This window comes from Pocillopora damicornis, chromosome 6, assembly GCF_964200805.1.
Source record: "Pocillopora damicornis chromosome 6, jaPocDami1.2, whole genome shotgun sequence".
NCBI lineage: Eukaryota > Metazoa > Cnidaria > Anthozoa > Scleractinia > Pocilloporidae > Pocillopora > Pocillopora damicornis.
In genome coordinates, this window is record NC_142675.1 from 14799559 (window position 1) to 14815175 (window position 15617).

At 36.7% G+C, this 15617-nt stretch overlaps 1 protein-coding gene across 1 annotated transcript; it reads right to left on the reverse strand.

Annotated features, from left to right (window-relative positions):
- Positions 1-965: 965 nt before the first annotated feature.
- On the reverse strand, positions 966-15220 carry LOC113665714 (UDP-glucuronic acid decarboxylase 1). The gene is given in 19 exon segments (XM_089208714.1): positions 966-1798; positions 2482-2585; positions 3205-3262; positions 3395-3455; positions 4139-4182; positions 4590-4642; positions 4720-4786; positions 6079-6192; positions 6417-6505; positions 6967-7006; positions 8562-8626; positions 9544-9605; positions 10420-10472; positions 11553-11618; positions 12943-13000; positions 13128-13183; positions 13395-13452; positions 14819-14870; positions 15021-15220. Coding segments are annotated over 19 exon segments (1275 nt in total). The 5' UTR covers positions 15106-15220; the 3' UTR covers positions 966-1708.
- Between the last annotated feature and the right edge of the window lie 397 nt (positions 15221-15617).

The following is a 15617-nucleotide window of genomic DNA, read 5'->3' on the forward strand; positions in this document are numbered from 1 at the left end:
TCCTCAATTGTTATTGCTCTCAGTAGCCCGTTTTATTTTGGATTCGATTTTACGAAATGCGATCAAAAAAGCTAGGTTCGAAAACCAGGCCGCGGTTGAATTTCTCGAACATCGCTAAGGGCTTGCAAATTTCAGAAGACGCAGAAAACCAAAGATAAGAAGTAATCACTTCATATTCTCTTAGCAATACTTTACAACCCAAAGCTCATTGAGTATGACTTCCACAGCCTCCGTCGTCAATTGACATAGTAGGTTGCACACAGTCGTCATATCAAACCAACCCTTAAATAAATATTTGCTCTATCGACCAAGCCTACTAAGTCCAGAAAGACGTACGTTCCCGAAATCCTTCGAGGGTCTATCACGTGACTAGCACTAATAACGGCAAACTTGTGGTGAATAACATTGTTTTGACCGTCGTCGCGACATAAGGTTGCTATGGCTGGGGACTGCTGCCTATGTCATTACAGAAGTTTTCTCCTGTAGATCAATGTTGTTATGAAGTTTTGAACGTTGATGTTAACTAGCTGGCGTCCTCTTAGAACGCTAACAAACACTCGCAGACAAGCGCGACTGACTGAGACAACCTGAAGCGCAAGAGACCATGCCCTACCTCCTTTGCGTGCCTGTGGGTTCTCAGAAGAGAGTCGTCTGGGTAAGAGGCAAACCAATGCAGGCAAGACAGATTTACCATTCAGGTTACTAATCAGGACCCAGCTCTTCAAAGGGCGGATAACGCTGTCCAACAGACAAAATCGCCAACCAGCACATCAGTGTTAGCAAAACGCACTGTACCATTACCATATAGAGATTCATTCAATGGATGACGTAATCACCCCTCTATCAAACGGGGCCAGAATATCGGTTCGCTTTCCCTTAAGCGCTGGCAGAGCTAACAGGTGTCGACTTACTGTTATAGTGGTCGCGCGTAGATGAGGTCATGTTTAGAAACTAAATGGCCACTCTTCTGGCAAGGTTTTAGGACTCGGCACCGAACCCTTACGACATACGAATTTATTTTATAGTTTTCAGGTTACAAAAAAACAGCGGCGACCTGGACGCAGCTTTACGAATTGATTATAGTACAGATTCCACAACGAATCGAAAAACAAAAGGAAACCGGTGTAGAAAATTGGAACCCAGAAACATGTAGTGCACGTTAAGCACAGGAAAATGTTCTCAGTTGTGTGGATGGTGAGAGTTCAAAATAGTCTAAAAAACGGCTGTGAAAGAGAATGGGTTAAACTATTACTGAAAAGAAAACGAAGCTACTTAGAGCTACACCAAGCCAACTTAAGATCACTTGTAAAATTTAAAAAACTATTAAATAAATTAATAAATAATGAAAATTCATGTATGATGTACAAAACAAATACGAAAGCAAACTTTTTCATTCATTCTTTCAAAACCAAAAAGCGCATGCGTTTTTCGTATCATCCTCTATTTAGTGTTTTGAATTGTAAATCACAAGGCCTAGAGGTTACTGTTTCATCATTTGTTCTATGTGATGTTGTCAAACAAAGAAATTCGTAAAATGCTCCTCCTACAATTTGAGCTGTCCTTCAAAAAAGCGTGTCGGCTGAACTAATGAAAGTCTCTCTTTGCGTGGTTAACTTTCTTAACACGTCGTAGTTGGCTTATTTCTGGGCTGAATTCAATAGCAAGACACTCCTTTTGCGTTAATGATACACAAAATCTTCTTGAGTCGCTACAGGTCGATTAACTTGGATTTCTTGGATTTGTCCAGCTCTTTTTTAAAATATGCAATTGTTCGATTGAGGCCGACTAGCAAAGGCACCTGTCGAGAGAAAGTAGGAAAAAAATATTTTAACTATCAGTTTTTCAAATTTTTATCTTAAATATTTCTCATTCAAGCATTGGTAAAACAGTTTCAGTTAAAACCTTACAACAGAAAGTAAATGGAAAAGCCTTTTCTTGCAACCGCGTTAAAATGATTTTGCATTTTCTGTTTGACCCATTCTCCTTAGTTATTCCTTCTTTACTTTTGTTTACCTCTTATCACAGATCATGGCACATCACGTTTTAGAACTCTTCGACTATGTGTAGAAGTAGGAGTTATAGAAAATACAGGCAACGCCCTTGTGTACCAGAGCGTCTAAGGGGCAACCTGTTTCTTAGAGGATGTTAACGTAAGCCCACGTCATGATTTTGCACCCCTCTTCTGAGAGGCGGTTTGGCGCGAAAACCGTGGTCGACGCTACTTCGAAATTTGCAACGAAGATGTAGAGCGTAAATAAGGAAAGCAAGGTTTTATAGAGTACGCATACTCGTACAAAACGTAAAAACGCGTAAAAAAATCGCGTTTGTTCTTGTTCTATGCAAAACTGAAAAAAGGAATCTTAAAAAAATCTGAAAACATGCTGTCACTGAAGTTCCGAATCTCTCATTTCCGCTCAACTCACTTAACTCCTTATTTGACTGCTTTTCCTAAATAAGATTATGAATGTTGATTAATCATACCTTTGGCTCCCAGCCAAGGTATTTCCTGGCGCGAGATATATCTGGTTTACGTCTCTGAGGATCGTCTTCCATCTTTGCAACGTTCGAGATCATTGTTTTGCCACCTGAGAAATTTTACAAGCAATTATCTGTTTTTTCCTCCTCAATCATCTTTGAATTAACATGGTGTAAAGATCACTGCACATACAATGGAATTTTTTATTTAAAAGTTTACGCCAAAATCACAGCCACGTTTCCTTCTATCGATTGTCATAAAATCCAAACCAAATAATCACATCGACAAAGAGAAAACATGGGTAAATGTCACAGAAGAAAACTTAGTGGCGCGAATATTTTAAACCAATTCATAATGCGACGAAAAATAAACCAACACAACCCAGTATTACTTTTCAACCAGACCACGGTTTATGTTGCCAACGCAACGAGTCTTGACTGCTTTCCGCTTACTTCTCATTCGTTGACTGGGTACAGTCAGAGAGATTCTGATGGCAAATTTTAATTGAGCAGCGAAATTAAAACATGATTGCTTTGATTTTACTTTAAATAGCTCTGTGATTGGTTCAAGAAACTCGCACCGCTTACTTAAACAACTTTCTTGGCGCAATACGACGAGATAACAACTACATATGTTGCCAGTATTTGTGTGTGTCCGTGTGTGTGTGTGGGGAGGGGGGGAATGGGGGATGATGTAAATTCTTCATACCAGAGTCATCTTCTACTTACCAACGGTTGCACTGATCATTTCCGCAAACTCCATTATTGTGTACTCCACTGGATTTCCCTGCAAATCAAAGGTGGGACTCTAAGTACTGAGAAAGCCTGCTGGCAAGTAATTTGTAAAAACATCTAAATATTTTGGGGATTCCAAGAATAAACCTTCCTGTATACACTGAAATCATGTTCAATAACTTACTATGTTGACTGGTTGGGAGAAATCACTGTTCATCAGAAGAATTAATCCATTGACCAAATCACTGAGAAATAATAATGGAACAAAGACATTTTGATATCATCATGGTTACTGACTTACAATTGAAACAGTGCAAAATCGCTCAAATAAGTGAGATAGTTAAACCTTACATATAGATGTCCCTCTCTACTGAAAAATTAGGGACGCCCTAAGTTAGAAGCTTATCTCTCGTGAGCCAAACTAATTCATTATAGTAAGCCTAAGCTTAGAAAATTTTACGAGTAAAAGGCGGGAAATTTAAATGTTATGGGAGCCACCAGTCTTTACACAAGGCACTGTCACCTCAGAAGAAGTTTTTATCATTTAACACAGTTACTGAATCGATGATGTGTCCCCCAACGACGAAATAGCTCAAACTTCTCAATTAGACGTTAGGAATGGATCAGCAAGGGTAAGCTGGAGAACTTTTCCGAAGTCAGCGTAAATTTGACTTGTATCATTAAGTCGTCAACGTTATAATTTTTGGTGTAACAAAATCGGTCTCCAAGGCGAGCACACGGATAAGCGTCGGTGCTTTTTTAAAAGGGCATATGAGCAAAGATATCTCCGCCTTTATGAAGAGATCTGCGATGCACGTCTGCCTAAATTCGGCGTGCCAGCTCCGCGGGCAATACCGTAATAAATGTGAACCACTTTTACTGTTACTTGTGCAGACAAGATGTTTACCTCACAAGGCACTTTACCAACCTGATATACTGAAACGACCTTGTTTGCTTTCCACTTCCGTAAACCTGGTTGATGGAAAATAGAGAAAGTTCAGCAATGAACACAAAGGGCTGGTTATTTACACGATGTCTAACCCAAACCGCGGTTTTATGCCAGCAGTGGGCCTTGGGTATTCTCTAGAAGAGGGTTGATTTCATTAAATAAATCAGTGTCCTTCCTCTGTTAGCTTCCGGTCCTCCTGACAGTGTTCACGAAAATAAATGTTCAGATAAAAGGTTCAGCTAAATTGAAGATGGCTTAGAACGCGGTTTTGTTAAACAACGGCTAAAATTTGTTATGATAACCGGCCCAAAGAGTTCAGTTTCCTTAAAAGCGACACCCATCACCATTAAGTCTATCTGCATGCAGCTCTGGACAACGATTATTTACTATTTCCCAAGAAACTAAATCACTTATATCATGATTTTCTTACCGTTAGTGGCTTCCCTTCTAAAGCTTGCATGATGAAGTTACTAACAACACGACCTGTTTTGAAGGAAAACGCATCAAATTGATCTTGTGTCTACATTTTGTTATGAACAAGAACCATCACCGTGACTTACCGTCATTCATGTGCATTCTGGGTCCAAATGTGTTGAATATTCTGGCCACACGCACTTCAACATGGTCCTTATACAAAAATAACAAAAAAAGAAAAACAAATTAATTGACTCTCTCTTTCGGCCAATACGGAGTTTTATTTCACTTTTAATCAACCCAGAAAAACTAACGAAAAAGCTGTCTGACTAGTACCAGTCAGTGAATGTTTACAAATATCTACAATTTTTGACCCCGTGTTGTTGTTAACCAATAGGCCAACAGGCAGCATTTTCTTTCACTCCTTAGTACGTTTAACCATTTTCATATTAGAGCACATATTGATTTAGAATCAGTATTAAAACCAAAGTAAACAATTAAGTCCTTCACACCAAAGCGGGAAAAATTCCAAGAAACAAATGAGAAATCTAAGTAAATATGAGTAGATGGTCTGTAGCGCGGGAATATCACTACTCGTGTTTTTGTTTTCCTTTTGCAGCTGACTGGTTGAAAGGGAATTTGTTTTTTTTAAGCAACGCAGAGCGTAGTATATCAAAACCATTTTAACATCGGATTATTTTCCACACACAACTACAAGTTTATGCCTTACAAATTTTGCACAATGCAGGTGCATGTTCGGGACATAATAAGCCACGAGTAACTGCAAAACGACGAAGAAATTAGTCAGAGCAACAATTCCTACGCTTCATGTGGGATAGAGAGCTTTTGTGAACATCTACCTCCTTGACCGAATTCATTCCAAGAAGTGAATATTTGCTGGGAGAAAATGAGAGGCTGGGATTTGTTTTGACGATCGGATCACTTTGACCAGGATATCCTCTCGAAATAATTTGACACCCTGTAATCCCAGCGTCAACATATTATGCGCATTTCCATAGAGTGTCGTAAAATGAAACCAAAGTAATCACAACAGCCAGTCAGAAATGGGGAAAAGATTTCAAGGAGCCAATTAGAATCCAAAGTTAATAACAACAACCTGCCAGAAGCGCGGGAAAACAAGAGTGACCAAGTCGCGATTGATTTTAGTTTTGAATCTGATTGGTTCAGAAAGTGGCGCGAATTTTCTGGACCAATCACAGAGCAAAGTTAAGTAAAACCAAACCAATCCCGGATTATTTTCGACGCTAAATTGAAAATTGCTCTATTAACCCTTTAACCCCTGAGAGAGACTAGCATCTAATTTCTCCTTACAATATCACCCCTGAATCAAACATGAAAGCCATGAGAATAAAGAAGATGATCACCAACTAAAGCAGCTCTTGATTGTGAAACAAATTCTCCTTGTCAGCCTCTTCGGAAATGTACGGAGAACCTTATGGAGAACATGCATACTGATGTTAGGGTGTAAAGAGTTAAGAGTGTACCTGTTTGGCGTATGCGTAACACATTGTCTCAGCAACACGTTTGCCTTCGTCGTAACACGCTCGAGGTCCAATCGGATTGACATGGCCCCAGTACTCCTCTCGCTGGGGATGTTCCTTTAGTAAACACAGGGAAGAAAGCAAAAGATCGTGAGTTGTGATGAAAACTTTGTGAACAGAAATTTTGTAAAAAAAAAACACCTGTGACATACCTCTGGATCTAGAAACCAAACAAGAGACGAAACATGAAAAACAAAATAAAATTAAATCGTTAGCCAGATGTTAAAGGTTTAAAATGACTCTCAATAAAATAAATTTGAGTATGGGCATAGAGTATCGACTTATCAGATTCAAGAAAAGCGTTCTTTACCTCCGTACACCTCTGATGTTGAAGCCAATAAAAGCCTTGCATGTACTCTCTTAGCCAGACCTTTCAAAGAAAACAACAAGTCTGTTTATGATACAAACATACTAGACTGTAATTTTTCCTGTCCAAAGACATGTTATTTTTTTCCCAATAGGTAATTGGAGAGGTACAAAAAGGCATTTTTGACTTATTCTGAAGTACTAATTTGTACATTGGCCAATTTCGTTGGATTGTCAGCAGTATGTCCAATCAAACAGGGGAATACACTTTATGAGTAAGGATCAATTTTGATTCCTGGCCAATTGCAAGACGGCCACAGAGGCCTTCACTTCCATATCACTAAATTTTTGAAAACTTCCTGCAAAACCAAAAGTAAGAGTCAAAAAATCATAATTTTAAATATCTGTTATGTAGAGAAAGAAATACCAATACATTTGTTATGGCTGTTTACACTAAATATGCAAACTAAACCATGTTTGTAGTAATGTATTCCTGCAAATGATTTTGATTATCATAAACCTTACCAAGCATATTAAGAGTTCCCAAGGTATTTGTCTTTATTGTCTGTAATAAAAATGCAAACCAAGCTGCTATCAGTGGAAAGCCTTCTAGAAATATGTCTGTTTGTGTGTGTGTTTATGGATGAGGACAGGGATGTAAGAGATGTACTGGGGTGAGAAGGGGGATGTAAAAGATACCTTGGGGTGAGAAGGGGGATGTAAAAGATACCTTGGGGTGAGAAAAGGAATGTAAAAGATACCTTGGGGTGAGAAGGGGGATGTAAAAGATACCTTGGGGTGAGAAGGGGGATGTAAAAGATACCTTGGGGTGACTAGAAGTAGATAGTTTGTTCTGATTAAAATCGCAGCCAAAAGCTGAATTAGATAAATTGTTACAATTGTAAAATCTAATAAAAGTATGAGAAAAGTATAAGAAAAATGTACACAGATTAACTACAATTACTATGTATGAATGTAATCATGAGTCTCTTCATCTTAGCCAGAGGAACATTAAATTTCCTCTTTCTTCTCAAATTGAGTTCACAGTTGTTCTGAGGAGGCAGGAGCTTATACAGTTTATGGTCTGAGTTACAGGTGATGGAATCAAAAAGCTTAGTTGTGATAGACTGCCTGTGTTGGGAGAGTGTCTCCAAGTTGGCTGATTGATTTAATGCATCGCGAGAAGGGGGATGTAAAAGATATGTAGGGGCAAGAAGGGGGATGTAAAAGATATGTAGGGGCAAGAAGGGGGATGTAAAAGATATGTAGGGGCAAGAAGGGGGATGTAAAAGATATGTAGGGGCAAGAAGGGGGATGTAAAAGATATGTAGGGGCAAGAAGGGGGATGTAAAAGATATGTAAGGGCAAGAAGGGAGATGTAAAAGATACGTAGGGGCAAGAAGGGGGATGTAAAAGATATGTAGGGGTGAGAAGGGGGATGTAAAAAGATACATAGGGGCCAGAAGTGGAATGCAAAAGATACATGGGGGCGAGAAGGGGGATGTAGAGTGAGAAAAGGGATGTAAAAGATACCCTGGAGTGAGAAGGGGGATGTAAAAGACATGCTAGGGTGAGAAGGGGGATGTAAATGACATCTTGGGACAAGAAGGAGGTAAAAGATACCCTGGGGTGAGAAGAGGAATGTAAAAGATACCCTGGGGTGAGAAGGGGAATGTAAAAGATACCCTGGGGTGAGAAGGGGAATGTAAAAGATTCCCTGGGATGAGAAGGGGGATGTAAAAGATACCTTGGGGTGAGAAGGGAGATGTAAAAAGATACCCCAGGGTGAGAAGGGGGATGTAAAGGATACCCTGGGGTGAGAAGGGGGATTGTGTAGCTCCTCCCACCCTCACCTCCTTGAACAAAATCATCTGTTCCTTGAATCATGTATATGATCTAATAAATTTCAAAATCTTTGGTGATGCAAACTTGCCAGACACTGAGCAGGTAAAACTAACATCATAGAGAAATTTGTGAAGTGTGCTAGAATGAAAGTTGATGCAGTTGACCTTAAATGCAAAGCCACAGCATAGACTAAATAATTCACACCATGGTAACAGGCAAAAACTGTGAGATGTAAGAGTTTAGAGGACTTACAAATTTAAAGAAGCAGCTCTTACCTTAATGGGATTGTACATATAGTTAGGAGGTGATGCTGGTGATGCCAGATGATAAATCTGGTCAACTGCATGAAAAGAAAATATTTGTGCATGTTTAGCCTCAGTTTTTACTCTAAAATTGAATGTTACAATAAACCCATTTACCACGTCACTTCTGGGATCAAAAGAAAATTCTAACTGGTGCCTATAAATTTCTTTTTGGGCCATTCTTGAGAATTTCAAGACAATATCCCCTGGTATGATCACTCTCTTAGTTCTTACTATCTTTCTGCTTGACAGTGTGTTAAAACTGAAAAGGGAATTTATCAAATGATCACTTCTGGAAGTAAAATGGCCAAAAGTAATGTGATGGGACTGGTGATGACCTCTTACACAAAGTATCCTGCTACTCTGACTGGCTCATTAAGTTTTATGGTACATTCTCACTTCCTATCACGGTTATGCTAAAGAATTTGTTTTATTTTACTGTAATGGCAGTTAACCTTTTTCTTAACTTTGTCCCACATTCTTATTTTTCTTATTTGTTTTCTTTCTTGTTAATCTACACTAAATGGTTTGAACCTGGAGGTAACATGTGCAGAAATGGTAAATTTGACTGAAAACAACTTTTCGCCTGACTCTGATGATGGCTTCCACTCAGGTTGTCAAAACATCAGTCACCACTTCTGACAACAGTCCTTCTCAGAACTACACTCACCCAGATAATTAGACCACACTATCACAATAATTAGATTGTTTCACACCTTCTCGGCTAGCTCTCCTCATTAGCTCCACTCTACTACCCATGTTATGTTTGATAATGGTCTTCCAATCAGTATATGTAATTCTTGCTTAAACTCATATTCTAAGTTGGCAACTGAAGATGTTCTTGGGAGTTATCTTGTTATGACTTACAATTACTGAGCAAAAATAATCAATAAATCCCAAGCTAACCTTAGGAATCAGTTCAAAGTAGTTTGTGACAGATTTCTGACTAACTTACCTTCTAATAAAACTGGTTCCACAATATCGTGATTTAAGAGTTCAAAATTTTCATGTCCAATCCTGCAAGATGAAAATGTTACTTATACATTTCAAGTTATCTTCAGTTGGAAAAATTACTCCAAAGTTATTTACCTTTGAATAAATAGCATAGTTAATATAGGCAAAACCATCTGCAACACATAAATAACTACCGATCATAATTTCAGGCTGTGAGCTGGAATTTAAGGGCATTTTTTTTTTTTAATTTTCTTTTAAATTTGAGAAGAGATGAAGGAAAGTCATTTTTGGAAATATAACTGTAACATTGTTAAAATAAGAACAAAAAACCATTTTAGAGAAGATAACACAGTTCCATAACTATTGTAGATACAATTTTGTCTGATCCTGGGTGACAGATATAAGATCAGTAACATTATTATAGTTCACATTTCTTAATTTCTTAAATGCATCCGATAAGCTTGGGTGACTAGGCCACTGAATGAATGACAAATAGTCTAAAATGAAGTTAAGAGGTGTACAACCAAATTCTATCTCTGTTACCACTTCAGCTTGTAATGTTTAATTGCATTATATCTCTTCCAGTAAGCTTTCTTGCAACTTTGCCCCCAAATAGGATTAATAGTTCCCTTGGCTGTTTTGAGGGGAACAGGTTTTAAGTTATAGAGTGACTTTGGTACAATTCCAGAGCCTGGCTCAAAAATAAAAAAATGGACATAACTTAAATTTTGTAACAACTACTATACTAAAATGATGCAAGACTGATTCACATATCCCCTGTGGTGACAATGATAACCCAGAAGATAGTAAAATGGTTCAAGTTTGGTCCCACTTATTTCACAGATCTCATCAATAATAATTGATTTTGACTTCTTACCAATGCTCAATATTTCGTTTTCTTCCTGTGAAAAAATTATCTACAACAGTGACCTGCCATAAATAAAAAACCAATATAAATAGCACTGTAGGTGAAACTGATTGTTAAAAACTTGAACATTAAAATATATAAAATGAAAAGAACTGGATTATCAGAAGGGGTAATATGGTGGATATACCGACCAAGCGTATGTCCTAGCTTGAAATGAATTTTATTGAGAAGGAAACATTTCTTTAAACTGCCAAACTGATCATTTTCACATCTCAATCTATAATCCTTTTGATCTTAGTCATAAAAATGCAGACTCAGAAACAAGGCTGTAATGCCTTTATAACAAGCTCAAAAAGGCACCATTTAGTACTAAGAAGTTAATCCAAAATAAATTGGGTCATTAGGATTAATAGTTGATATAGACTTTGTATATTATCTACTTTAAATCAAGATGATAATAGATGGTGACAGAGTCACATGACTTGGGAAACATATTGAGATCTTCATATTACTCTGACTCACTCACAGCAGGCTGCAGTCAATTAATATTTCTCAAACTCAACAAAATGCCTAGATAAAATTTCACAACAATTTTTTAAGTCTAACTTATGAAATAAGAAATTCACTTCAGGAACAAATTGCAGTTAACCCTATGAAAATGTTTTCCAAAATCAAGATTAATAAAATCAAATATAATTTAAATAGAGACAGGGACCAAAGGGTATGAATTTTGATAACAAATAAAAAAAATATTGGTTCTTGAATTTCCAGCTGAGTGTCATTTTGGATTTTGTCATGTCACATGGTTGCCTGTATCAATTTCAAACTAGTTAATTCCTATGTCATTATTTTAATTCAGTGGGGTGTACTTTGTTGCACAACCTGCTTAACTTAAAAGCTGCTCTTCTAGCTAAAATCCATTGTTATTTATCCTCATTTGTTCTTAACTTCACCACAAAAAATTAAAATTTCTTTCATCTTTTACTTCCTTTAAATTTTGTTTATATATACACCAATGACTGTGCAAAAATTGCAAGCTGAATTGAAGCCTTTCTGTTTGGAAGGAAAAACACTGAAGTACCAGAAAGACTTAGAATTCAGTTAGATAGAGGTATTTATTTCATAACTAAGTATCAGCATACCTCATGGCCAGCCATAAGTAAAGCATCAACCAGATGAGATCCAACAAATCCTGCCCCACCTGTCACCTAGCAACAACCAACATAAACTACATAAATCAAAACTGAATAGATTTCCTAAATGCCAATGTTACAATTTACAATAAACATGTACAAACAAGGCAAATGTTACATGCTTCTGAACTAAAGCTGTTCTTGACTCTAAATGCTACCCATTGGTTAACTTTGTAACTTAAAATTACATGTGAGTAGTCTTGAATTGTTGCTGAGAGCTACCTTGTATAGAATAACACTTAATGTGTGTTTACTTAATAACTCATCATTTGCAATGCATTTTTACAGTTCACATAGCAAAATCAAACCCCTCCCCCGGGTTGGATAGAAAAATTTATATCAGACAGAAACAGCCTTCTAAATAAGTTTACAATCAGAAGATTGTTTATTCTAACTTGGGTAATTTCAATTTTAACATACAAATTATTCAGCTCCACTCTCAACATCTTCAGCAATTTTAACAGCGTGTTCATGAACTTTGAACTCTTTAAGTTGCCACATTATTTTGCAGTTTACAGTAGTTTACAGCAAAGATATGACTTCACTTGATAGTTCATTGCTCAATTAACCCTGTAATCCCTTAAAGTGACTGGCAACTAATTTCTCCTTACAATATCACCCCTGAATAAAACATTAAGGTCATGAGAATGAGGGATATGATCAACAACTAAAGAAACTCTTGATTGTTAAACAAATTCTCCTTTTCAGAACCTTAAGAAATGTATAGAGAAGGTATGGAGACTATGCATACTGATCTGAGGGTGTATAGGGTTCAGCAATAAACCACACTCTCTAAAAGTTTACTGGCAAAATAATCCAGACAGGAGGTTGGGAGAACACAAGAAAAGTTTAACCCTTTAATTCCCATGAGTGACCAAGACAGAAATTCTCCTTACTATATCATTCTATACAATTTATATTGCAGACAAGTGATGAGAATAAAGAAAAATATCAATTATGGGATTACTGATTGATACAATACCAAATTCTCCAAACTAACATAATGAGAATCATTTGGCAGATAGTAAGGAGAATTACCAATGAGATCTTGAGAGTTAAAGGGTTAATGCACAAAATACAAGCTGTAAGCATGTGATTTACAAACCTTTGTAGTTATTATGTTGTTACTATGCCAGCAAACCAGAAGAAAATGCAGTCTATCGCTTATATAAAATAAACTTATAATGTCTAAATTTTCTGTGGGTTAATACCTGTGAAACAAATGATAGGTTTCTGACCAATCAGGGTGCTCCTAATATTTCAGTTTATTTAAGTAAAAACTATTTAAAAGGATATGATAGTCTGGTCTACAACCAAAACAGAATGTTACAAGACTTACTAATATTCTCTTGCGATCTTTTTCAGATAAATATTTCACTGGAGGATATTTTCTTTCCCTGTTTAGAAGAAATGAAAAAGATTATTCTTAACAATGCTAGTATTAAATTTAACAGTTATTTATACAAACAGTAAAACAAGCCATCATTGTTTCTACTCATAGCACTGAAACCAAATGTAACATACTTGTTTTCCAAATTGGTAATTCTTAACTCAAGTGGCTTCAATTTTTCATTAAATGTCTGAAAAGAAGGTATATACATTAGTAAAAAAATATGACTATATTATTATCATAAAATATCAAGTCTATTAAACACCATTCCATGATACAGACTTCTCCAGAGGTTTCCACAAGCTAGCTACTGCTGTATAATAAAACAGCTTTTACTTATTGTCTTCTTTCCAGCTTATAAAGAAAAGGTCAGAATTATCACAGTTCAAGACAACTCGTACCTCTATATTATATTTTTGTAAATTTTCTTTCATATCCTCAAGAACTCTTTGGGATATCCTGGTGGAGCAACAAATACAAATTATTTTGACTTTGTTTAAAATTTGTATCTTTAATAGTCACTAATATTTAAGCATATTTATATGTTAAAGGGAGTTTTCTTTTGCGTGGAAGATGAACATCCCAGGAGTTTTCCCTAATATACATGTGTAGTAAACTATGGGGTATGAGGAGCCGTTTGTGGTTGGATGAAAAAGGGGAACCTTCAGCCCTTAGGCTGCAGTACATATTTTACAGCTCATCTAAAGTGCATGATTTGTACTCCCAGTTCAAACTCTACAGAGTGTAGTCCTTAATTTCAAGAACCATACAAAGACTAAAGATTGTGATGGATACTGACTGGTTGCCTTCACTAGCCTATGCCAACAAACCAGCATTTACAATGCAACAAATATCTTTTGCTCACATATGATCGGCCTAAATGCATTACCTAATTGAATCATCTAGTGAGGAAATATGTTTGTCCTTGGACATAATCTGTTCCTTAAAGCTCACAGTTTTCCTCAAGCTTTTCTCTCCAAAAGCTATTCACATCTTAGAACAAAATTTGTTTAATGATGCTTGTAGAAAAATACCTGAGCATATTTTTGCACCAAAGGGAGGCTATTGTTTATATGTAACTGCCTGGACTTCAGTTTTAACTCTTCAACCTATTTTTCACCCTTAAAATTTGTCACTAGCAATAAAAATGATTTATCACATTAGTGAACTGTTTTTTTCAGTTATGGTGTGACCATAGGGTATTACACACATTATATGCATTCTTGTTAATTGTAAAAGAAAGAAGAGATTTGACATATAAAAAACCAGCTGTAAGCTTTTTTCACCCTGCAGAATCCTGATGGACCAAGAATCTTGTCAGGCAACCCAATCTCATAACATATTCACTTAATTTTTGCGGATCAGGGATTCAGTCACAAAATAATAAAAAGTAAAGAATAAGTCTCAGAGCAAGAAAGCGACCTCCATGTACTGTTTTAACTAAAAGAACGAAAGAGCAAGAAACACAATCATATTTATGTTACAGACCCTGCTAGTCTTATATATATTTGTAACTACAATTAACTGAATCTGCCCAGAGATAACCCGATCAATGAGCTGGAACAAGTACAACTTTGAAAGATAACATAAATTAACAACAGAATGCACCTTTCGTGTAAGCGCCAGATTACCACAATAATAACAAAAGAGCACAAATATCTAATGAGGTGAACGCTCATTCATATCAATCTGTAAGTTTAAACTTAAAATTAAAGCTTTGGTTAGACATGTATCGTTAATCGAAACACGATCAACTGTTGATCACAGGAGGCAATATACCTACATGGTACCAAATCACTATGTCATAACAACTCTTAAGGCTCACCTTGCCTCATTTGCAACAACACTTCTGTTACGATTCACTGTTGCCCAGCTTACTAAGAAAGAAGACATGAAAAACAGTCATCACCTGGCATGTTTGTGGAAGTCAAGAGAAGACGGACAAATCATTTTACACGTGTGCCTTTCAATATCACCATAAGATAAGGCAGGCTACTTACGTTTCCAGATTAAATCGCTTCACTTACCGACTAAAATTGTTCCAAAAATGAGCAAAATGAATACTTTGAACTTCCTGTTGAGGAAAGAAAACGCATCTATGCCATAAGCCATTTCTAAGTTTATGTTTTTTCCAGTATTACCCGTTCCATTCTCAGCGATTATTAATTTTCAATGAACTTCCGAATCATTGAAACGTTTGTCGTCAATAGTTATTCCCAGTCTGTTGAGATTTAACAAAAGGGGGACTGGGAACTACACCAATCGAGTTGGAGGGCGAAGGGCTGATTCTCGCGTAACTAAACGAAGCGAGAGGTAAACAACCAAAAACACCGAAAGAAAGAAACAAGGGGTAAATTAGAGACCAAACCAAACTGCGACCATTCATTGATCATTCATCGCTCGACAGATTTTACCCATGTTTGCCGGATTGACTAGTCAAGGGTCCTTGAGTTCCAAACTGACATCATTTCTTAAATAAAACCAAGATGTTTTCAGCCTGGTTTAGTGTCACTGATTAAAAACCGATTGAGCTCAAGAAACTCCTATTTCAACCGAATTTCAATCAAGTATGATTCATCAAAGTCACGACGTTTGAAAGACTTTCAAGGATTGATAAATCAACA